The sequence below is a fragment of the Homarus americanus genome, unplaced genomic scaffold (assembly GCF_018991925.1).
Source record: "Homarus americanus isolate GMGI-L3 unplaced genomic scaffold, GMGI_Hamer_2.0 scaffold31037, whole genome shotgun sequence".
NCBI lineage: Eukaryota > Metazoa > Arthropoda > Malacostraca > Decapoda > Nephropidae > Homarus > Homarus americanus.
Window position 1 is genome coordinate 7075769 of NW_024722227.1, and position 26478 is coordinate 7102246.

A 26478-nucleotide genomic window follows, 5' to 3' on the forward strand; every position below is an offset into this window, starting at 1 on the left:
ATGCACACACCATCTTACATATATAGTAAATGAAATACTGTAATTGTTCTAAGGGCAAACACATAAAGGGAATATACATTTATTTGCACACGAGTTAGATGGCTGAGTAGGGGAGGGGGAGAACGACTGTGCGGTTGGTGGTGGGGTGGAGCATTGCAAGGTGAATAGGCGGAGGTGGCGTACCCATTACTATGGTAAACATGGAGTACAGATGTACAGTAGGTCTTATTTATTGGTACTACAGTGGTCCCTCGGTTAACGAATTACCTTCCATAAGAATCCTCAATTCAGTTAACGAACAAAACTTCGATTAACGAAATCCTTATGAAAATCACGTTTTGTTTTGAACATCAGCTGAGGGGGGTACTCAGCCAATTCAGTAATCTGTTCTGTGTTTATAGTCATGTTCAATGGAGTAAATATCAATAAAGTTGTGCTTTATAATATTTATGCATGCTTTCTATTAAAATTATTAGTCATTTTAACATTTATTTTACATAATGATAATATATGCAGTACAATTGTACCCCACTTAACGCGGTCAATAGAACCCAGAGGGTCCCGTGTTAAGTGAAATCCGCGTTAAGTGAACAACAGAACATATGGGATTAATTCCAATAGAAACCGGCCCAACCCCCAAACTCCACTTTTTGAAGACACATAACTATGTTGTAGTAAAAATAACATCTTAATTTTATGATGGTACATGCACACAATTAATACTTAAGAGAAATAGAGAAATACAGTCGCCAAGTTAATGTCCATTCAAATAATGGACTCAACTCCCTCCCCCTCTCACACTACACTGCCGGCTCTTTCCTCTCTGAGAAATTTTTGGGGGAAAACCACTAAATTTTAATAAATAATACCTCAAACTAAAGTTAGGATAATACAATTGACATTGCTGGATTCCTTGTAAGACCAGGAATATTTTGAATATAAATGTCATATATTTTGCACAAAAGATAACATAGTTACCCAGAGAAAAAATTTTATCTAAAATTTGTATGTCTAATGCAAAATATATGATGTTTATATTCAAAATGATCACCAAATTATAAGAATTCCAGCAATGTAAATTATATTCTGACCGGGTAATTTGTATGAATTTTATGAGCTAAAACAAATATCTTCAGTTAATAAAAAAAAAAATAATCTTCACGACACTATCTGTCAATCAAAGTACCCCACCTTGCCTCCCCCCTCTTCCAACCGCGCGGTCAGTCCCAACCCTCCCCCCCACCCCCCAATCCTCCCTTCAAGAGATGTGGGGTGAAAAAAATAAATTTTAACATTTTGTATTAAATAATACCTCAGATTAAAGTTAGGATAATATAATTGACATTGCTGGATTCCTTGTAAGACCAGGAATATTTTGAATATAAATGTCATATATTTTGCACAAAAGATAACATATTTACTCAGAAAAATTTTTATCTAAAATTTGTATGTCTAATGCAAAATATATGATGTTTATATTCAAAATGATCATCAAATTATAAGAATTCCAGCAATGTAAATTATATTCTGACCGGGTAATTTGTATGAATTTTATGAGCTAAAACAAATATCTTCAGTTAATAAAAAAAAAAAATATTCTTCACAGGGTAACAGATGGTCGGTCGGTCCCTCCCTCCCTCCCTCCCCCCCACCCCCCACCAACCGTCCCAAGGAGATGTGTGGGAAAACCAGAATACTTAACTTTTTTGTAATAAATAAAACCTCAAACTAAAGTTAGGATAATATAATTGACATTGCTGGATTCCTTGTAAGACCAGGAATATTTTGAATATAAATGTCATATATTTTGCACAAAAGATAACATAGTTACTCAGAGAAGAAATTTTATCTAAAATTTGTATGTCTAATGCAAAATATATGAAGTTTATATTCAAAATGATCACCAAATTATAAGAATTCCAGCAATGTAAATTATATTCTGGCCGGGTAATTTGTATGAATTTTATGAGCTAAAACAGGCAGTCAGGCAGGGTGGCGGGTGGGGGCAAATCTAAAAATAGCGTCTCGAGCCGGACACTCACCGTGTATATGTGGAAAAAATCCGTGTTAAGTGAAAGTTCAGCTCTGGCGAGGCACCGCGTATATGATAAAACGCGTTAAGTGAAACCGCGTTAGGCGGGGTAATACTGTACAGGGAACTAGTTAGTTGTGCACCCATCAGATGCGTGGGTTGGCCACCAGGCGTCAGTTTGGCTTTGTTTACAATCGAGAGAGCAACTATTTTGTTGGTGTCTTGAATAGTTTTGCATTTTTCATTGAAATTATTGGTCATTCTGAAGTTTATTTAACATATTGATAATATACAGCACAGTGCAGTGTTGATGTAAAGAAAATAATCTTGAATTACACCTAGTGAACTTAAAATTTTATTGATGAAATGACGGCATCAAGCATGGGTCCCCTGAAAGGTGATTTCCTCTCCATCCCCACTTCCTTCTCTTCTCCTCCACCCCACTTCTAATTCCCATCATCATCATCAACCAGGAGCCTTCTACATACACACCTCAAAGTATGTGTACTTACTGCATTTTTTTTTATACTTTGTATGTAGTTTTTGGTGAGCTGGAACCAATTACCCAATATCCCATTGAAACAATAGATTCAGTAAACGAACGACCTTCTGGAACGAATTGTGTTCGTTAACCGAGGGACCACTGTACGTATTATTATTTATTCCTCACATTTACTGGTACTGAATATATTGTTTTAAGAAAACTATGGATAGAGGAGGAAAACACTGTACACTTAAAAGTTTTTCCTAAATACTGCCTGCTATAATAGGGGTTGCGTCTTATATGGCTGAGTCTAATATGCCGTAAAATACGGTACTTAGTACGTACATGACAATACAGTATAAGGATTTAACATGAACAAAGAAAATAACTTAAAATTACCAATCATACAATAAAAATATGCTCTTATAGCTCAAGACCAAGCTACACATACGAAAATATGAAAAATCCTTTTGATGAAACAATTTACATGATTGGGTTTCATTCTTCACAAAGCCTTTAATACCTACATAAATCAATGAGAGTAAGTACCTCTGAGTTACTGTACAGCATTTAAAATTAATTTTAACCAAAGCAAAATCATGGCAGTTAGCCTTGGCATACTTCATCCTTCCTTTCAATAAATGTGCCTTTATTTTATTTTAAATACTCGACTCCTACAAGAACTGGAAAATTTTGTTGTTTTAATGATTTTAATCATTTTTTGTTTTGCTTTTTAGATTTTAATAACAAAATTACACCATTATCACATTTGCAAATAACAGCTCGTCACAGGAAGCCATGTTGTAAAACAATTATGATAAAGACACTGTATAAGACACCATGCTATACTGTGGAAGATGGTATAATAAGAGCTGGCAGATGAAGACAGTTCCACCATCACAGTGTGCAATGCTCACACTTCTGATATAACCAAATCCAGGACTTGGCTAACACCATAATATTTCTCTTTAAATATGATTTCAAAAGAGCTGTATTCTTGCCTCGGTTTCTATGACTTGGAAACCTTGTGGGATCAGAAGTGAAATAATACCTTAGTGCATCCTACTAATAATCTTTTGAAGATAACGCCATGGTAATCACACATCAACAATCACTCCCGAAAGCCCTGTAACAATGAGTAAATAATAAGGAAATAACTGAAGCCACACACCACATGTACAAAATTTGAAATAGCAAAATGACAATATATTTCATTGCCTCAATAATTGCCAGAGCTAACTTACAAAAAATAGCAATTAATAAATAAAACAAATTAAGTAATATGTAAACACCTTTCAACATGCATAGCTAAAAATTAATCATTTATCAGGAAAGTGAACTGACTTTTTAGCATTCTGACTAACTTCATTTACTTTCAACATTCAAAACTTCATGTATAACAACACATATCAGCCCACAATTCTTACTTGATCCATTCTCATACTGATTATTATAAAAAGTACCATGAATTATCTTTTGGAACATCCCTTGATGTTAGTGTATTGATCTCATCATTACATTAAACTTACTATTCACACATTATATAATAGACACAATCACTAAGGGAATGGTCACATTATCAAAAATGCAAATAACATTGTTACATACTATGCAATGCTGAATTCAGAACAGCAAAGCAATCACAGGCAATTTTTCATTTTCACACGGTAGAATTACTGCTGCATTTATTTTGTGTTTGAAATAAATAAAGAAATGAGAACAAAGCCACTACGCCATATAAATGCCTATATCTTATACCAGGCTTTATAACTGTCTATCTAATATTTGGCAAATATGTACTGTATAGCCAACATGACTAGATTACCTGATATAATTTCTCATCACTAAGACAGGAAACGGAAATATTCCTCATTCCTTAATCAGTCCCAGTAATATAGAACTTCCCCTTTGAGCTCAGTGCTCTTTTTAAGATAACACCCCATTGCTCTTCCTGGTTGCTTTTGTATTACACAAATGCATGTTTCTTACTGGATTTGGTAAACAAACCTGGTTTACTTTTTACAATAATTGCCATCACAGCTGAGATACAATCATTCAAGAATTAAAAACTTAATTTCTAGTCAAAAGCAATGGCATTACTTTTTTCTATCTGATCATTGCCATTTTACAAGTTGTTTATTTATTCGTTAAATTCTTAATGAAAAACTGTTTTCTCTTCACATAAGTATATCAAAAAATTTTTGGACTAACAATTCAATGAAAAGACAAAGTGGCAGTCATTTAATACTAGTATTAAATACTAACACTAAAACATTAGCAAAGTTTTGTCCGATCTTTAGGATAGATAAATATCAGTTATAATCTGAAATCAACTGTATCTATTTTGTTTAAGAATACACCATCACCACAAACTAACACCCTTAAAAAAAATTAAAATAAATCCTTCAAGTGCAATGAATATAAAATTCATAAAACAAACTTGTGAAGATTATACTATATGGCACGAACTAGTCTTAAAGTATGCCTTGAGGGGTCACTCTCCTGTTATCGGGCTGATGTCAACACGACCCTCAGCCTTTGCCTTCATATATGCAGCAAAAGCAGCTTTCTCCTTCTTCTCCTTTTTTTTGTTACGTACTTCATAGTCCAACCTGTAAAAAATTATAACCTTAATCCATTATATATTTTCTATTAGAATATTGGTTATCAGCAACCCTTTAAACATAGTTATTGTATTTTCCAACACATCAGGCACACCACAATGCAAGATGCATCCAACTTTGGAGGGTAGAAAGGGAGAGAGAGAACACAGTGGTGGCTTCCACGTCAATACTATCTATGCATACTGTGACTTTCATCTCAACCTCTTTTTCATTGCACACGCCTCCCACTGTAAACAAACTTATTTCCCCCTAATCCTTGTAAAGGTGCTAGATGTTTGGAATCAGATTCTGGGACAAGGTGGCAATATCATCAACATATATCTGGACTTTGTCAAGGCTTTCAGCAGTGTATCCCATGAAAGGAAGTGTCTAGAGTGGATCAGAGTCTTTTCTTCGTGACCGCAAGCAGTGTGTGGTGATTAATGGCACAAAATCAGCATACATACCTGTGAGAAGTGGGTTATCACAGAGCAGTGTACTGGGCTCGTTGTTTGTTTCATAAATGACATGCCAGAAGGTATAAACTCTCCAACCAAATATTTGCAGACGATGCCAAGTTATTCAGAGAAATTAAAACCAAATGGACTGTGAAGAGCTACAGAAAGATCTCTGGCAGCTTCAAAAGTGGTCAAAGGAATGGCTTATTATGATTAAATGTCATGAAGTGTAAGAGGGTGCACCTAGGCATACCAACAGAAAGGAAGCGTTTCACATGTCCCAACGGGACAAAGAAACAGCATTAACAGAGCCCGAATGTGAAAAGGACCTGGGTGTGTATGCTGACAATGAATTGAAGTTCTCGGACCATTGTGAGAAGGTGAATCAAGCAACTAAACTAGTAGGTCTTATAAGAAGGTTATTCAGATATTTAGATGGTATGTCCCTTAAAATACTCTTCAAGAGTGAGGTGCTGCCATTTAGGGGTTCTATCACGCTGTCTGGTCCACGAGATATGCTAGAGACTGTAAGTTGATTGAAAATGTCTAAATGTGACCAGGTAGGCCACCAGACTGGTGCCTGTGCTATGGCACCTCAATTACCCAGAGAGATTAGAATGCCTGCAATTGCTTAGCTTAGCAGGTAAGGTGTGACTTACCCATAAATTTATAAACATCTTAAGAGGGCATTACTCAGTTGAGTGTTCATGCCTGCCCGCCCCATTAGGGGTCACATCTCAAGGTTGAAGAAGAGACAAGTTAAGAAAATTGTCAGGGCAAACCTTTTCAGAGTGAAAGTTGTGAACTCTTGGAACATTTTGCCAGAAAGTGTTGTGATGGCACCAAGTGTTGGTAATTCAAGACCAGACTTGATCAACACTGGCACAGGTTCAGATACATCCTGGAGCCAGTACATGCCTAGTACTTTCCAACAATGTGTAACAGAGGCGTGACCAACCACCCAAGCGGCTAACAAGCCGGCTTGATCAGTCGCAAAAAGAATAAAGTGAAGTAAAAACCTAGAATACAGTATTTATCAAAATTCATAAAATACTGTAAATACAGTATTCATTGTACATAGAAAAGGTAAGTAACATACTGTATGCATATTGAGTACAAAAGAAACTAGCTAGTGCTTTGCCACGCACACTCTATATTAAGAACAAGTCAAAGAGGATATTATTAGAGGTAAAATACGATGCATCCATTTCTGAATAATCAATCTTTACCATATCTTACCGTAGATGATTAATTTAACCATTCTTAAAATTATTGATTGATTCTTGTTTTCATATCACAAGACCAGTAAAAATAGGCATACAGTAAATGATAGCTAGCTGTTGCAGGGTGGTGGTGGTGGTCAGCTGACGATCGGCTGTGAGGTGAATAAAACACTCCTTAATAAATCATTCATTAGCACATCTTATAAAATATATAAGGTATATTTTTTTGTTGCATTTTTCAGTTCTGTAAAAAAGTACTTCTATCTTATTTAAGATATATTTCATCAATAAAAGTATTGTATAAACACTTTTAAGTGATAGCAACTGAGTGAGTGGAGAGGCTACCACCTCAGCCACTCTGCTGGTTAGTGGGAGACCATTTTCTAGGGGCTGGATTGGAATACTGTACACATCTGTGCAGACAATGTGACTTTCAAATTCTTATATATTCAGGATGGAAGCACTCCTTATTAATCCAATTCTGCATCTAACCGCACTAAAAAGTTTACACCACCTCTTCACTCATAAAACTACTGTACTTCAATAGACCCTTTCCACAGACCTCCTCCCCTATGCCTTATGGTCAACTATCTAAATATTGTGACCATGGAAGGGTGGAGGAAGATGTTGGAAGAAAACAGATTAAATTGTAGAAAATTTTAGAAGGAATTCAGAGGTTACAGGAAAGGACAGAATTTGGGGAGTGCCTGAAGTTTTTGGGGAGTGCCTGAAGTTAATTAGAGAAAAATACTTGAAAATCTTTATTGCACAATGTTTCAGACATTGTAAATAAGATGGGAAAGGGTAATATGTGATAAGTAATGAAAAGGCAAATTACTGGGATGTTAAAATAACAAGGTAGCTCATCTACTGAGTAGGTAAGTGTGACGTTCTTGAGAAACTCACATTTGTAATAAAACAAAGTGCATGACATTAGCAACACTTTCAGTATTAGTAAACAGCAAATGATAAAAATGTGTAGCTCTGTTTCTCACCTATGTTCAATGATTCGCTCAACAATCCTTTGGGTTGTCATGTCATTCCCTGAATCCAGCAACTTAAATTTTTTCCTATTCTTGGGCTCTGCATAGGGGTCCGACTCATCAGCATCTGGCATGATCTCGGACATGCCATGACATACCAAATCTACTTTAAGCTGGTCCATCAAGTCAGATGTCACTGAATATGGAGCTCCAATCACAACTTCACTCACATACTGAAATGAAGTTAACACACATAAAATATAATCATCTTATTCTAAGAACTATAAAAAAGCAACAGCTAAAATTATCAATGAAAAAACCAACAACTTAAAATCTGGTTGCAAAAGGAATCAAGGACAATTGGTTTTGGCTTTATTTATCATGCTAGTGGAGTATGTCAGGAGCAGGGCCAGTCTTTTGGAGGTGTAGCAGAAGCAAGGCACCCAGGCTCTTAATTAACCCTAGTTTGGTCTTTCAACACAGATTGTGCCACAAAGTGCACCCATGCTGGTGTGATCCCTACTGCTCAGCCATATCTCATACTGGGAGCACCCTTCCCATAAGCAGAAATGTGGGAACAATGGACTGGCCCCATAAACCACCTAAGTTCCTCCCACTGGGCTGGCTGATGCATCTTTAACGGAGCATTTTGCATCTGGATCGCTCTGCCCAATGTTTGCTTAAATGAAAAAAAAAAACTGTTCCTGTTACCGACACAACCTATGTCGAAAGACTGTTGGAAGGGGGATTGTAAACGCCGCCATTTGTGTTGAAAGACCACGAGTGATAGAAATTTCTGACCATGGCCAGGAATACCATTGAGTTAAAGGGGCCCCAAAAATTTTCATTTGTCATTACTCATAGTACATGATAATTTATAACATAATCCTGCACTTTAAATTTGTAAAATGATGAAGTAGTGAGCAATATAATTGTAAATTATTAAATTACCATTTTGCTTGATATATCAGTTATATAACAGTAATTTAAGTACAAGTAATATCTCCGTTAGCCGGAATCCCTCAAACCCAGAACTCTCCGCAAGCTGGAATTAAAATTTGCTTGGAAAATCATTCCCAAAGCTGGAATTTTCCTAGGTTGAAAATCAAAAGCATTTTCTGAAAATGTCTTGAAAAAAGACGAAAGCTAAAGTATTTTTTTGGGTAGGGTGACCTGACCCGATTCAATGTCAGGTGCAGGTAGGGTGGTCTCATAGTGTATTACTGATCTTCTGATGGAATTTCAGGTCACCCTTTCTTGGGTGGGGGATTAGTGGGTCCCATGACCTGAAGATGTTTTGAATAAACACGAAAGCTAAAGTATTTTTAGGGAGATGTGATATGTATAAATGAGCAAAGTTGTATCCCAGTCCCATCAATCTCTGCAGCATCTACAGAACCAGTCCCATCAACTTCTGCAGCATCTACAGAACCAGTCCCATCAACCTCTGCAGCATCTACAGAACCAGTCCCATCAACCTCTGCAGCATCTACAGAACCAGTCCCATCAACCTCTGCAGCATCTACAGAACCAGTCCCATCAACCTCTGCAACATCTACAGAACCAATCCCATCAACCTCTGCAACATCTACAGAACCAGTCCCATCAACCTCTGCAACATCTCCCAGCAACTCTAGAACCAGTTCCTTCTACATCATCACCACCATCTTCAGCTTTGTCCCAATAAAGCCTCTGTCACTCCTACAAATGCCCATCTCTACATGCACACCAGCCCCATGCTTTAAAGTAAGTGTTTAACTTTAATTTTTACATTTTGTTACTGTATTTTGTGATTCAATTTCTTCTTTTCTCTTAAATTAAGTGATTTGAGATGTATAAAAGGACTTGGGCTATGATATATTGCACATAGGGTATGTGTTCCGACTTACATACATTTCCGAATTACGGACATCTTCAGGAACGGAACCCATTTGTAACCTGGGCACCCCCTGTATGCAGCAATAACAAAACAATGGCAATGTTAAACCATTACTTTACGGAATCTATGAGATTTAAATACTTTTTCCAAGGATAAATTTCCTTGAGTGAACAAAACCAACTGCGGTTACCATCTGGAAATAATAGTAATGAATATTTATGGATGATTCCAATTATGCCAACCTTAAATTCTTTATTGCTCATCACGGTCATTAATGTTTTACAGCCAATTTCCATGCCTGTGTGGGCTAGCTGCAGTTACTTGATACCTGTTGGGTAAAACCAGTTTGGAATGCTCCCCTCCCACCCCACCGCATACCCAAGGCACCAACCCAGAAAATGCAGCAGACACCACAGGATGGCACAGTTCTGGTGACATGGTTGCTGTAGGCATGTTGAGACAAAGTTTTATGGCTGGGTATCTCTCCTAACACCAACCCACATGGTGGGAACAACTGGCAAAGTAGGGTCACAACTCCCTGAGGTAATCAAACACTACCTATCTTCTAAAATGTATTATTGCATTGGATATGAGAAAAGAACAATTTATTAAGTATATAAGTTTTTTGGTAAAACATGATTCCATCTGCTTTTAGTAGTTCTAGTGTCTACACACAGGAAAATTCTGGAACTATTTAAACATCTATTTACAATAACATTGAGGGCAATCAATCAAAATTATATCACTGAGAGGGACACATACAGTTATACAATGAAACCTGATTTTCAAAGCATAATTTATGGCTTTGATAATCATAAACTAGTTTTGGTCCAATTACAAAAATTTTCAGCAGAGAAAATAACTGTTACTGTACACTTACCTTGCAGGCTAGAACAGAAAGAACACGCTCATGCAGGTTCATAATGGGATAATTAGCTCCCTTGTACCGATTGACAACAGGGTCTGTGTGTAGTCCCACAATTAGGAAGTCGCCCTCCTGCCGTGCCTTTTCCAAGAAGTCCAAGTGACCAACATGAAACAAGTCAAACGCTCCTGCCACATACACAATCTTGTCACCAGGCTATAAAGAGAAAATGTATTAAAATAGCAAAGAATCAAAGCTTAGCAGCTATGCACATGATGTACTACAACTGCACAGTGCTAGGTGAAATGTAAATAAACTCTGTAAGCCAGTACACATTGGGTGTTTGTCTTAAATGGGGGGCAGCCTTTCATGGGTCACTCTCACCTTAAAATCAGCAATATGGCACCTTACGAATGAAATAAGTCCTCCATTAAATGAATCACATCGGCTACACGTTAGAAAATTTATTTATTTACCTCTTTTAACATTACTTTAAGTACAGTGAACCCTTGAAGATCTGGACTAAAAGGGGGGACTACTTGTCCTATCTTCCAGCAAATGCACTAAATGTATAAAAACGAAAATTAATTATAAAATCCGAATGAAAGTTTAACATAATCGCCATTTGCATATTCCCTGTTTCACCATAACGAGATCAGCAAGGACGCTACCTCCGCTGATTCCCCAGCAGCATTCCTCTCCCTCACCGAGTCAGCTAACTTGTGTGCAAAGAAATGTACATTCCTTTTATGTGTTTGCCATTAGGACAATTATTTTTTATTTATTTATTCACAATACAGTATGTATGTAGGAAGGTGTGTGCATGTAACAGATTAAAATTAATGAAGAAAGTTATGTATATCTACCCAAAAATACGAGTTGAAAAACAACCATAACACCTCACAGCTTGGCCCAGTAGCCTGGTGGTTACAGTGATGATTCTAACCTAGCTACAATGCCATGATTAATCACTATTAAGCACTATTATATCAGTAAACACTAATAATAACAGTAAATCCAGTGAAATATGGCAGGGAGTGCGGAGAGTTACAAGAGCAGACGACGCACTAACTAGCAAACAGTCACTCACTCCCATTACTGCTCCCATTGGCCACTCCTAAGTTTGTCCAGCAGCTGTATCTTCTCCACGAGGGTCATGACCTTCTTTTCTCTCTTCACTTGTTTGGGCACCTTCCCATGACTGGATAAAAGTGACTGAGGGCGTTTGGGAGCCATAACAAGCACGAGGAGCACAGTTGGCAAGAGAACAGAGTGGCACGAGACGGACAACTTCCCCGTCCCAGTTGCAAACATGCTGCCAACTTTAAAACTACCCGCAGACATTCTTCGGTACATCCAAGGTGTCATCCGCGAATAACTGAAGGCAGGTAATTAAAAATCCACGAATTGTAAGGACATGCTGTATTATTGCTGGATGCAAAATTAGAAATTTTAAAAAGCTTACACAGTGGTAAGACGCCACAGCTCTTGGTTGAGTTTACTAAGTGAATGAATCAAATAACAGATTGATGTGCAGAAATGCTCATAAAAAAAAAAAAAAATAAATAAAATAAAAATTACACAAGTGATTTTGTCAGGAGTTTACTGCGTATGTGAGGAACCCTTTTTGTATGTACAGGGTATGTGGGGAATAGAGGGTTGGAACATATCCCAGTGTTTTCCATTGAAACAACACAGTCTGACCTTGCAAATTCGTGCTAATTGGTATCCCACCATGCCCGAATTTCCAGAAGGCACGGATTTGTGGAATATGCATTAAAAACATAGGAAAACTTGCTAATCATTTGCGAAAAACCTAAATCTAATTGTACAACATAAATCTTTTTTGTTCCAAGCTTACACTACTCCAATGCCATATTTATTGGACAGTTCTTTTACACTTATTTCACTATACCGTATATACTCGTATATAGTTCGTTTTTTAAGAAAAAATTTTTAGGCAAAAAAATTGGAGGTCGACCTCTACATGGGTAATAGTTTTGTTAGGTTGAAAAATATTTACCAGTTACTGCCAGTAAACAATGGAAACGTAAAATATGTACCAATTATTAATGAAAAGTTGTGCAGTTCCTTCAGCAGATGAAGCTCACCAACTTACAATAGGCTAAATTACCTTACAACGTGTTTTCACTAGTCTATGTTGAAGTTCTTAGCACAGGCTAACTTATCATATCATATACGGAATCACAGTACTCATTGATCTACAAAAAATACCGGTAATAAAAACCTTTTCGATATTTCACACTTAATATAATACCCGGTAATCCACTGCAACCTCCTATTGTTTACAATGATACATGATGCACCACCAGCTGTTGCGTCAGCTAGACGGTACACGTGTTTAAAAAATCGTTTTCAGTTAAGAAACTGTTACATCACACGTATATTTTACCTTAACTGTGCCTGAATGAATATATTCTCAGAAATAAATATTAGTTTTGCTGAAACGTGATGTATTTTAATGTAAAATAGGATAAAATACATGACGAAAACAAAAGATTTTACCTAACCTTCCGATGTTCAAGAGAAGTTACTCGTTTATTTTTAATAGTTTTCGTTTAAAATTCAGTCGACCCTCGTTAATTCGGACCCCTTTAATCCAGATTTCGGATAAATCGGACGAAATCTGAACTGTCCGTATCAAATTTCTGGTTCTGGGATTGTCCCAGTTGCAATTGGGGTTGCAATTTCAAATTCTGTGTCATTACTAAGAAATAAAGAAATCACTGGTGTACTGCACTCTAATATTAAGAGAAAACGGACGACTCAGGCGTCCTGAAGTGAGAGAAAACGGACTCCTATGAAGGGGCACTCAAATAAACATACACATATCTGTGTAATGCAATATTATGCAATGTTAACCCCTAAATTGGTTAATTCGGACAATCGTCTAAAACGGACACCCTTCCCCCCTATTAGTCCGTTTTAACGAGGGTTGACTGTATTGTTATATTACAATGATATTCTATTCATACTGTGCTTGATATAATGCATTCACAGAAATGTAATATTTTTTCTGAAATGACGTACATATTACAGTGAAAAGTGGGATAAAATCATGACGAAAACAACCGACTTTCGCTTTGTTTCGTTGTTCAAAAGATGTTACCATAATCGCTTTTCGAATAGTTTTCAGTTAAAAAACTGTTGTATTACAATAATATTCTATCCTAATTGACTTGAATAAATACTACGATACCATATTTCTGAATATTTTCATTAAAATGCATCAAAATCATTTTCCTTGTCATCGTCTTCAGCACCAAACAGCTCCTCCCAGTCTTCTCCTTGAACAGGGCTAGAGGGTACGTGTTTTTCGAATCGTTTTCGGTTAAAAAACTGTTACATCACATGTATATTTTACCTAAACTGCGCCTGAATGAATATATTCTCAGAAATAAATAGTAGTTTTGCTGAAACGTGATGTATTTTAATGTAAAATAGGATAAAATACATGACGAAAACAAAAGATCTTACCTAACCTTCCGATGTTCAAGAGAAGTTACTCGTTTTTTTAATAGTTTTCGGTTAAAATACTGTTATATTACAATGATATTCTATTCATACTGTGCTTGATATAATACATTCACGGAAATGTAATATTTTTGCTGAAATGATGTAGGTATTACAGTGAAAAGTGGGATAAAATAGTGACGAAAACAATGACTTTCGCTTTCTTTCGTTCAAAAGATGTTACCGTAATCGCTTTTCGAATGGTTTTCAGTTAAAAAACTGTTGTATTACAATAATATTCCCTCCTAATTGACTTGAATAAATACTTGATTGGAAATATACAATATTTTTGTTGAAACTACCCGCGTTTCAGTGTAAAGTGTCGTAATAATAAATGGTAAACAATTTGCCTTCGGCACTCGGTGTTTCAGGCACGGCGAGCCTCTGTTTATAGGACGTAGAGTGTTTTTACTAAAGGTTTTGTTGTTCCATTACCCTCAAAAACTTGGGTCAACCTATAAACAAAGAATATCATAAATTAACGATTTCTTGGTCAAAAAATCAGGGTCAACCTATAAACGAGGGAGGGTTATAGATGAGTATATATGGTATATAGAAAACGGTGTAGTTCAGAGTTAAATGATTTAGTGAGCACAAGGTTAGCAAAATTTCAAAAAATTTCAAATGATATATATGTCAAAAATAAACAAAAATTACTATGATAAACAATAAAATTGATACATAGCATATTATAAAATATGATAGCACATATTTAATGTACAGAAAACCCTCGTTATTCACAAGGGTTAAGTTCCAAGGAATGGCGTGAATTAGCAAAATCGAGAATAGCAACTTACACTACCTTAGTGCACTACTTCAGTAGAACGTCGATATAACGTGAGATACGTTCCAAGAGAGGTTGCCTTTAACTGAATTCGCACTAAATCGAAGTGTTGTTTCAATGGAATAATTTAGTTTGGTACTTGAGAGAAACACAAAATACTAAAAAGACTGAGTCTACCCAGATGCACCTCAGCCCATCTTCTAGAATAAACAAAACATTGTTTTTGTAGTATTACTGTATGTTAAAACAAACACTCATAAATCAACACAGCTAAAATTAAGGGATGTGAAATGGTCTGTTTACTGGCTTGGAAGATGGGGAGGATGGAGGGAGGTGAGGTGATATGTTTGACAGTTGATACCAAGGTCTAGTGCTTATTTATTTATCTGTCCTTAAGAGTGACTAAGTTTTTATCTTATAAAATGTCACTAAACTGACCTGGGAGAATATAATTAACATTGCTGGAATTCTTATAAGATAGTGATTAGTTTGAATATAAACATGCTATGATTCTCATTAGACATCCAAATTTTAGTTCTAATTACAAATAGCAAAATTTTTATCTTTTGTGCAAAATATATGATGTTTATATTCAAATTATTCGCTGTCTTGCAAGGATTCTTGCAATGCAAATTATATTCTTCTAACTTTAGACTTCGATATTATATAAGACAAAAACTGTAAGCCTATGACCCCCAACCCTGGCTGGGAAGATGGGGGGGTTGAGGTGACAGTGACATGTTTGACAGTTGGCGCTGAAGGTCTAGTGAAGTATTTATTTGTTTATTTAGTATGTCCTTTAGATTGAGTTTTTGTTTTTTGTTTATGAAATGTCACAAAAGTGACCAGGGAGAATATAATTTACATTGCTGGAATTCTTATAAGATAGTGATTAATTTAAACATAATCATGCTATAGTTTGCACTAGACAAAAATTTAGATCATTTAGTACATTATTTTGAGTACATGTACAGTACAGCTTTGCCCTTAGGACAGTGTAGCGTGCCCAGAGAAACATTAGGCACGAATTTTAAATATGATGCGCCAGACTGACTCGCGCAAAATAGGAAAGATTTGCTTTAAATTAAAACATTGTCCTTAATTGTCGGTGTCGTTTTAAATCAATAATCCTAAATTGAATCGACATTCTACTGTATATACCTATACAGTAAGGCCTCCAATAACAACGGTTCGACCAACAACTTTTCGTATTTAAGACCCAAGTTAATTTGGGACCCAATTCAATTTACGTCCTTATTTCATTCGTATTTACGACCAAAATATAATATAAATAAAATAAAATTTAATTTTCATATAAATAATAACTAACTCCCGATATGTATTATTAAAAAAAAAAATTTGAAGAGCGCCTTGCGCAAAGAAGCTGCTTGGCTAATGAGAGGAGGGAGGGAGGAAGGGGAGGTGACATGTTTGACAGTTGGCACCGAAGGTCTAGTGAAGTTTTTATTTGTTTATTTATGTCCTTTAGATTGAGTTTTTGTTTTTTGTTTGTAAAACATCACATAAGTGACCAGGGAGAATATAGTTTACATTGCTGGAATTCTTATAAGACAAAGATTAATTTAAATATAATCATGCTATAGTTTGCACTGGACAAAAATTTTAGTAATCATTTAGGACATTATTTTGACTACATGTACAGTACAGCTTTGACCTTAGGACAGTGTAGCGTGCCCAGAGAAACATTGGGCGCGAATTTTAAAATATGATGCGCCAGATTGACTCACGCAAAATAGGAAATATTCACTTTAAATTAAAACATTGTCCTTAACTGTGGGTGTCGCTTTAAATCAATAATCTTAAATTGAATCGCTTTAAATCGACGTTCTACTCTGCCCAGAAAAATTCCGGGGATGTTGGATTTTCTGTGTTTGTGAGAGCTGTCTCGTTATCTCTCATCACTGGAAGAGCTGTGCACCAATTGTTCTGGTTAACAGGGATATAACTGTACAATATTACTATAGAGTATAGTTTTTTCTTTATTCATAAGGCACACGAGTCCATTGAAATGACCTTTCCGGCCAATTCCGTGATTACATAAAATTCTTTACAGTACGAAACAGTCATTTCAGTAAAAACTTTTGTTTAAAACTAGATTTAGGTCAGATTTTCTTGAAACAGTGCAGATAAGTAGACCCCTCCCCTCCCCATAGATTAGCCTTTTCTAGACTGAAGTTTGCCCCAATTAGTTTGGTGTATTGAGGTACTCAGGTTAACAATCCCTTACCCGGATTTCGTAATTTTTCAGATTTCAGAATGGTTAGGATACATTAGGTTCGTTTTTTTTTTTTTATGGGGATTAGCCCACCCAGGCACAGGTCACAGACCCAAATCAGAGCCTGGGGGGCAAAAATATAGAAATAATAATTCATAGGTCTAGGTCATGTCTCACTGTCAATCTTTTTTTCATTCTTGTATTTCTTGTATTTCTTTATTATTATTATTATTATTATTATTATTATTATTATTATTATTATTATTATTATTATTTTATTATTATTTTTATTGTTATTATTATTATAGTTATCATAATTATTTTATTTTTGTGTATTTTTTATTATAAATTTTATTTACTATGAATGCTTATTATTATTATTATTATTATTATTATTATTATTATTATTATTATTATTATTATTACTATTACTATTATTATTATTACTACATTTTTGCCCCCCAGGCCCCAATGTGGGTTAGTGACCTGTGCCTGAGTGGGCTAATCCCTTTGTACAGGTATTAATAAAAAAAATAAATAAATAAATAAATAAAAAAAAATAATGTTTTGCCCCACTAAAAAACTTTCGGTTTTTGGAATTTCGGATAAGGGATTGTCAACTGTACTACTGTACAGTATTTCTAAAAATATGGAAAATTCACAAAATAGATAGTTCACAATATAGATAGCAAAAATATTTGACCCAATTACCTTTGGAGTAAGTCCTGAAGAGAACTGCATTATCTTTTGTGTTGTTGGGAGGAACTGTGTTACACCAGTCCATGGAGAGCGAGCACTGGCATCAGTTCCAAGACTGTCAGAATGGCCACGCTCAACAAGGTATTCTGCTTCTCCAACCTGTATGGCAGATAAACACTCAGTGCCAAGGAGCATATAAGTCTCTAAGTTGAAGAAATGTTGAGAAAGAGGTACAGTCGGGTACAAAAGTTCGCTCCCTCCCAAAATAAAACAGCACGGACCCTAAATGAGATAAAACGGCACAACCGCACCAGACAACAGTCAGGGTTATTAAGTTCTGTGATTCATTCCCATGACTCAGCTTCACCAGGGAGAAGAACTTTTGTTCCCGACTGTACATGGCATAAGAATACCGTAGGGAAAATATGAATAGTTCAAAGATCCTAGAGTTACATATATATTAATACCACAGAATTCTTATGAATCCCAGGTTTCCAACATAAAATTTCAGAACTCTGTTAGGTTTTCATTATTAAAGGTTATCATTATGCTATATACTTTGGCAATAAAAACAAATCAATTAAGAATAAGAGTAAAAAAAAGTGTTGCACTACTTTTGACCCACCTACCTACAGTATATTAATACAGCGTAGTTACAGTTCTATTATTTTTATTTTGGGTTCCTTAGACCCCAGTTTTTCTGTTTGAATATTTTTTAAGGATTTTCTAGTGTGAGGTTAATCCTAGAATGGAATACAGTGATCCCTCGGTTAACGAGCGCCTCGGTTAACGAGATTTCGGTTAACGAGTTACCTTCTATAAGATTCTTAACTTCAGTTAACGAGCAATCCCTTGATTAACGAGTTTTTTACAAGCCGACCTCAACATGTTTTCGCTTGCATTTGGCGGTCCACCAGCTGTAGTATTAGTCCGCCAATACAGTAATCGGATTTAGGGCTTAAATTCCTTACTATTTTAGTAAATATCAAGAAGTTTATACTATTCAATAATTTTAAAAGTTTAATATTAATATTTTTTAGTCATTTTAACAATTATTGAACATAATTGAAGGTAAAGAAACTAGTTTCTGGCACGACATCCAGCCTGTTAACACACAAACAGGCGTTAGTCTCTCTCTCTCTTTTCAGTGGAAGTAACATATTGCTTGAGACTCTCTTCAACTAAATGCTTTTTTTCTGTGTTTCCAAGCAAATTATTGGTCATTTTGAAATTTATTTTACATATTGACAATATATAATGCAGTGCAGTGTTGATTTAAAGAAAATAATCTTGAATTACACCAAGAGAACTAAAATTTTATGGGTGAAATGGCGCCATGGGGTGACATCTCTTCCACCCCAATGCCTTCTCTTCTCCCTTCTCCTCCATCCCCATTCTAATTCCCATCATCATCATCATCCAGGAGCCTTCTACATACACACCTCAAAGTAAGTGTACTTTTCTACATTTTTTGTTGAATTTAGGCAAGTTTCTGTGAGCTGGAACCAATTACCCAAAAACCCATTGAAACAATGGTTTCGGTTAACGAGCAACATGCTGGAACGGATTGTGCTCGTTAACCGAGGGACCACTGTACAGTACTACCCCGCTTTACACGGACTTTCACTTTCCGCGGTGCGTCTACTCATATACGCGCTGAAGTATAATTTTTTTATTTTTTTATTTAGCTCATAAAATTCATACAAATTACCCGACCAGAATATAATTTACATTGCCGGAATTCTTACAATATGATGATCATTTTGAATATAAACATCATGGATTTTGCATTAGACATACAAATTTTAGATCTGAAGTAATAATTTGGTTTACACAATGCAAATATTTTATCTTTTGTGCAAAATATATGAAGTTTACATTCAAAATATTCCCTGACCTGCAAGGAATCCAGAAATGTCAATTATATTATCCTAACTTTAGTCTGAGGTATTATTTATTACTAAACGTTAAAATCTAGTGTTTTCACCCAACATTTCTCAGAGAGGTAGGAGCTAGTGAGCTGGGAAGAGAGGGGGGATTTGAGTCCATTATTTGAATGGACATTAACCTGGCGACTGTATTTCTCTTAAATATTAATTGTGTGAGCATACCATCATAAAATTTAGATGTTATTTTTACTACAACATAGGTATTGTGTCGGAAAAAGTGGAGTTTGGGGGTCGGGCCAGTCTCTATTGGAATTAATCCCATATGTTCTGTTGTTCACTTTCCGCGGTACCCTGTGGGTTCAATTGACCGCGTAAATCGGGGTACTACTGTAGTCCTAAAATAAAGGAAAAGGTTTATAGGATGACAATAACAGATATACCGGTATACAAGTACAGGAGTTCCTCGGTATATGATCGCCCGCCTTACAATTCTCCTGTTTAACACCCTTTCTTTGCTATACTACGACTGGATTTTTTTTATTTAACAATAGCCGTGTCAGGAAGTCAAAAGAAAAATCAATCCCTGTCCATCTTCCTCTTCACTTGTTCCTCATAAGACCACCTGTGAGGGAATTACTGTACCATGTGAGGCCCCTCATAACACCATCTGTGGGGGTTACTACATCATGTGAAGCCCCTCATAACACCATCTGTGGGGGAGTTACTAGTTCATGTGAGGCCCCTCACAATACCATCTGTGAGGGAGTTACTACATCATGTGAGGCCCCTCATAACACCATCTGTGGGGGAGTTACTACACCATGTTAGGTAGTAGGCAGCTACCAAGCAGGGAGGTACTACTGCCTGGGAAGATATTGGAGGCATAATGTATTGTCTAATGGTAAACCCTGCTGCCATATGGCATCACAAAAATTGTGACCCAGTCCCAGGTTGCTGATCTGACTTTCTGCCTCATTTACACACAATTGCAGGGTCTTAGCTGTTTCTCTTACTTTGACTGCAACACAGCATACATATATCGTTTCTCACTATTTTCGTATTTCTTTATGGTTCTTTATTATTATTATTATTATTATTATTATTATTATTATTATTATTATTATTATCAGTGTTGTTATTATAATTGTTATTATTATTTAATTTTTTATTTTTTATTTTTTATTATAAAATTCATTTACTATGAACTAATTATTATTATTATTGTTATATTATTATATTTTCGCCCCCCCCCCCGGCCCTGATGTGGGTCAGTAACCTGTACCCGGGTGGGCTAATCCCCATTAAAAAAAAATAAAATAAAATAAAAAATAAATAAAAATATGAGACCCTTCATAACACCATCTTCAACGCCTCAGCGCATGTGACCTTCACTGTAAACACTAATTTGTATGTTCACTATATATTCCTCTTTCTTTCTCTAATGAAAGCTTCTGTTAAATATTTCCCATGTCAATGTATGTATTAAGTAATTTCTGTCCACTGTATAGTTTCAGCCTTCGGGGTGCTGAATTTTTTCAATAAACCGTTAATTATTATTATTATTATTATTGTCATCTGAAAATATCTGCCATGTCCAGAAACAATTTCATTGTCCTCTACACAGGGAAGGACTACCCATGCATCACTACCAAATGTGCAACAGAAATGTTTTTGTTTGACAATCAAAGTGACTTTATGGTATAATTTTTAGTGAATTAAGTGACTGTGAATTCTACACTGGACAGACCAACTGCTTAAATGGCTAATAAGCTGATAAGTGGTGAAATAATAATTATAATAGTAATAAAAAATAAAAAGGGAAATGCTAAATTTATAATGTATGAACTGCATTGTGGTGTTGAGGTTCCTTAATATTGTGATTTTTGGGCCTGTTTGAATGAAAATGCCCACTTTGAATGACTCCTGTAATATAACCCCATTCCCACCATGCTAAATTTTTTTCTATATACAATCGTTCACTTAACCCTTAGGCCCTGGGTGATGTTCCTGAACGCGTGCCTATTTCCGCCATTGTTTAAATGCCCAGGGTGGGTTATCAGGTTCCAGTGTGACTATCTGCCTCTCACACCACATGCTCGGCCACAGGGAAGCTTCCTGAACATAATTACCTATTTTTGTTTGTTTCATTTGTTGTATCAAATTAATATTGCTAAAAGTGTAATTGTATTGTAGTGTAGTATTACTGTAAAACAATACTATGATTATGTTATAAATGTATTTATTTGTGGAATTATTATTATTTTAATCATTACTTGCTCTACCAAACACAAAGACAGCCAGGCAGACTGGCAACCGACTGGTGAGTGCTGCCAAGCAATTTTTTATGAAAAATTATGCAAATAAAATATTCTAAATGAATTATTTATAGCAAATAAGTATAAAGATTAGTAAATACATACATTATTGGCCACCTCTGACACAAAGGCGAGCTAAAAATAGCTGCTAAGTGTGGAGGAACCATGAATGTCAGCTGTCAAAACAACACTGACTCCTTGTCTTCCCCCCCCTCCTCCCTCCCTTTGCACAGTCAGGAAAGTTTCTAGAGGGTCAATATATAGTTCTTCTTACTTAAATTTTATTGTTTTATCATTTTAAAAAGTTAAAAATTATTTTTGGAAAAGTTGATTTTTCTCGATTTACCCCCAGGTAGGGGGTACTGCCACCAGCACCCTAACCCGGGACTTAAGGGTTAATGATTGGGTTTTCAGGAACTTAAACTTGATTATAAATCAATGGATGCCCATACTCCAAGTTTCAAATTGCAAGTAAACAATGCGAGTCTCTAACCTGTTGGTGTTGTCGTGTCATTAGTAGCATCCGTCCAACAAGATCAGTTGTGCTGACACCTTCTGTCCTCTTGCATTCTCTGCAGAAGATTATCATACATTATACAGTATTCCTATTTCAACAACATAAATATATTCCTGTACTCCTTAGCTAGTACAGTACAGTGAACCCTCACTTTACGCGGTCAATTCAACCCACAGGGTACCGCGGAAAGTGAGAAACGCGTAAAGTGAACAACATAACATATGGGATTAATTGAAATAGAGACCGGGCCGACCCCCAAACTCCACTTTTTCAGACACAATACCTACGTTGTAGTAAAAATAACTTCTTAATTTTATGATGGTATGCACACACAATTAATAATTAAGAGAAATATCAATAATATTAGGATTTTTAACACTTACATTAGTAGAAAAGATGGCTGGGCACACGGGGATGGGGGTTGGTTCCGAGGCAGAGGGCAGATTATTGGCCCTCACCTGTATCACTTGTATCAATTGTATCACTATCCACCACAGAGGCTTGCAGGGCCTCTTTGTCAAACCCCTCAAAGTCCATATAAGTCCATATCCTCACTATAATTATCACTATCACTGACTTGGGCCGGCTGTGGTGGGTGGCGGGTGAAGAACTTGGTAATGTTTTGATGACTGGGCGACCTTGTGCGCACCCTGCTCGCGCCGCTTACACAACATGGCGGATGGCGGGAGAGGGCGGGGGAGAGGGCGGGAGAGATGGCGGGAGGTTTGGATCCAAAAATGGCGCGGCTCGCCAGCCGCTCTCCGCTTAAAGGGGTACACGCACCGCGGAATGTGAGCATTCCGGTTTCGGCAGGGTACCGCATAAACGTGGAAACGTGGAATGTGGGACCTCGTAAAGCGAGGGTTGACTGTAATGTGCAAAATGATTACTAAAATTTTTGTCTAGTGCAAACTATAGCATGTTTACATTCAAATTAATCAATATCTTATAAGAATTCCAGCAATGTAAATTATATTTTGTCCGGTCATTTCTATACAATTTTATGAGCAAAAAACAAAAACTCAATCTCAAGGACATAAATAAACAAATAAATACTTCACTAGACCTCTCGGCGCCAACTGTCAAACCGTATCACCTCACCTCACCTCCCGTCCGCCCCCCCTCCCTCCCTCTCCCCCATCTGCCCAGCCAGGGTTTTAAGCTTACTGTACAGTGTTTATCTTATATAATATCTCAGACTAAAGTTAGGAGAATATAATTTGCATTGCTGGAATCCTCGCAAGACAGCGAATAATTTGAATATAAACATCATATATTTTGCTCAAGAGATAAAAATTAATCACCTGTATCACATTACAGTAGTGATTTAAGAGTAAGAGTGTTTATGTGCGTATATATATATATACACAGCTAGACCCCGACTTACGACTGCTACGACTTACGACCGTCGGGACTTACGACCGCCGCAGATTTTTTATTAAATTTTTATTTTTTTTTCAAATGACACACGCATTTTCTATACCGAAATGTTTCCAGTTAATGTAGTCTCCATGTATAATTAGAAAATTATGGGGGCCCCATGTGCATTCAGCTGACTACATTAAAGGTAAGTGCTCAGTCACACTGTATCCATTCCTTATTATTTATTACTTTCACTGTAGTACTGTATTTCATTGTAGATTTTTATTAAAAAAAAAAAAAAAAAAAAAAATTATCTATGTTGGACTTACGACCATGTCGGACTTATGACCTGGATGTGGGTCCCTAACCCCGTCGTAAGTCGGGTCTATCTATCTATCTATCTATCTATCTATCTATCTATCTATCTATCTATCTATCTATCTATCTATCTATCTATATATATATATATATATATATATATATATATATATATATATATATATATATATATATATATATATATATATATATATATATATATATATATATATATATATATATATATATATATATATATATATATAGTGATTTAAGGGCGATTTAGGGAAATTTTAGGAGTGTTTCTGACTTTATGCATTTTTGGCTTTACTTTGTATATACTTTTCTGTGAGCTGGAACCAATTACCCAATATCCCATTGAAACAATGGATTCGGTTAATGAACGACCTTCCTACAACACCCACACACACCCTCCAGCACTGCCCTTATCACACATCACCTACACTGTGCTACAACACCTACACATCACACACAAACACACCCTCCAACACCATCCACATACACCCTCCAACACCATCCACACATCCCTACATCATCAATATACACCCTCCAACACCATCCACACATCATCAATATACACCCTCCAACACCATCCACACACACACCCACCAACACCATCCACACACACACCCTCCAACACCATCAATATACATCCTCAGCACCACCCTCACCCCATTTCCCACGTCTCCCCCACAATCTCCAACACACCCCCAACACAGGAATTAAGACAGCAAGCATGAGGAGTCAGGGTCTTATTGTATGACAGATTTGCTATGTGTGACTGAGTGGTAGTGAGTTAAATATCAGCTCTTGAGGAGCTTATCGCTGGGCAACACTGGTACATGTTACCTCTCCTTTCCATTCCATCTCTCTAATCACCCACACCTTTCTGCTTTCTCACTCCATATTTTAAAATGTTATGTAAAGTAATGTTGAAGGGATACAACTTTGCTCATTTATACTGATACTTATCACAATCTCCCTAAAAATACTTTAGGTTTTGTGTTTAATCAAGACATCTTCAGGTCATGAGACCCCACTAATCTCCCACCCAAGAAAGGGTGACCTGAAAATTCCATTGGAAGGTCAGTAATAAGACCACTAATCCTCCACCCTACCTCCACCTGACATTACATCAGGTCAGGTCAGTTACATGAGACCCAGTAATCCCCCACAGTTCAATGGGAGTGGAAAATAACAGTCTTTGCTGTAACACACAGCTTCATTCATGCCCATATCATATAGATTTTTAATTGTTAAATATATTTATTTAACCAAACTTTTATAGAAACTATTCTGGATTACAGCTTTAAAGTAAAGAAATTAAGTTTCTAACTTAATTAGAACTGCATTTACGGACTCCAGTAGTTTAGACTCAAGAAAAACATCCCCAGCATCCAGAAACATTCTGGAGAAGTGGGCTAGTGTGTGTCTGTGCAAGAGGTCTAGTTTAAACACTCAGAAACTTTTCCCAGTAACATTAAAAGATTCCGGGGATAAGGAATTTTTCCGGGTTTGAGAAAGTCGGCTGGTTAGCCGAGTTGACTCGGCATTATGACAGTGTTAAAAAAGTTCACCTGACCAAGACACACCCGGGTGGTAATAGTTAGGAAGCATTACTCACCGGCGACATGACCATGCACCTGGGCAAACACAGCTGACCAGACCTGACCCAAGAGAGATCAATCTCATTGACCCAGAGTTCTTACTGCCACGTCATTAGCTTAACCCGGAAACATGACTGTCTTACTCAAGAAGCTACCCTCCAGCGATTACACATGTCATCTGATCAGACACACCCAGATTTGTGTCGACATCTTCCGGCTCGTGACCGCCAATACAGGGTATAAGAGTCTGCAGCTCCTTCCATGGGGCATTAGCATTCGGATTATTCTTGTAACAGGGAAGGGGCCAACAGCTCCTGCCCAGAGGGAGACTTCCCTTCCCAGCACCGAGTCTCCCATAGAAGACATAGTCCAGTAGCACCTGCTGGGCTTCCCTCAGGTCACACGTGATTCATTGTCAGAGCGATCCATTAGGGTGAGTTACTTACGGTGGGATGTGTATCCATTTCATGTTTGTTGTCCGAGAATCATTGCATAGTAACGTAAATATAATGATCTATTTATGTGTCCATGCCATTCAGTTGATTAATAAATAGTTGTTATTGAAAGTGGTGTTTAGAAATATTTCCCCTAAGAATGTATTTAGTTAAATAACTAACCGGCCATGCTACCGAGCTTCTTCACTTTTACCTACGACTAAATATTCTATCT

The 26478-nt window shown here is 36.5% G+C and overlaps 1 protein-coding gene across 2 annotated transcripts in view; it reads right to left on the minus strand.

Moving 5' to 3' along the window:
* Positions 1 to 2629: 2629 nt before the first annotated feature.
* LOC121862346 (ethanolamine-phosphate cytidylyltransferase-like) overlaps positions 2630 to 26478 on the minus strand; it is a 52307-nt gene continuing 28458 nt past the window's right edge. The window contains exons 5-9 of one of the 2 annotated variants that reach the window (XM_042360573.1): positions 22478 to 22556; positions 17793 to 17939; positions 10543 to 10743; positions 7796 to 8016; positions 2630 to 5128 (exon numbers count right to left, since the gene is read on the minus strand). In XM_042360573.1, the coding sequence (XP_042216507.1) occupies positions 5011 to 5128; positions 7796 to 8016; positions 10543 to 10743; positions 17793 to 17939; positions 22478 to 22556 (766 nt within the window). In that variant the 3' untranslated portion in view covers positions 2630 to 5010. The remainder of the gene's footprint in view (positions 5129 to 7795; positions 8017 to 10542; positions 10744 to 17792; positions 17940 to 22477; positions 22557 to 26478) is intronic. The other variant, XM_042360572.1, reaches the window with a different exon arrangement.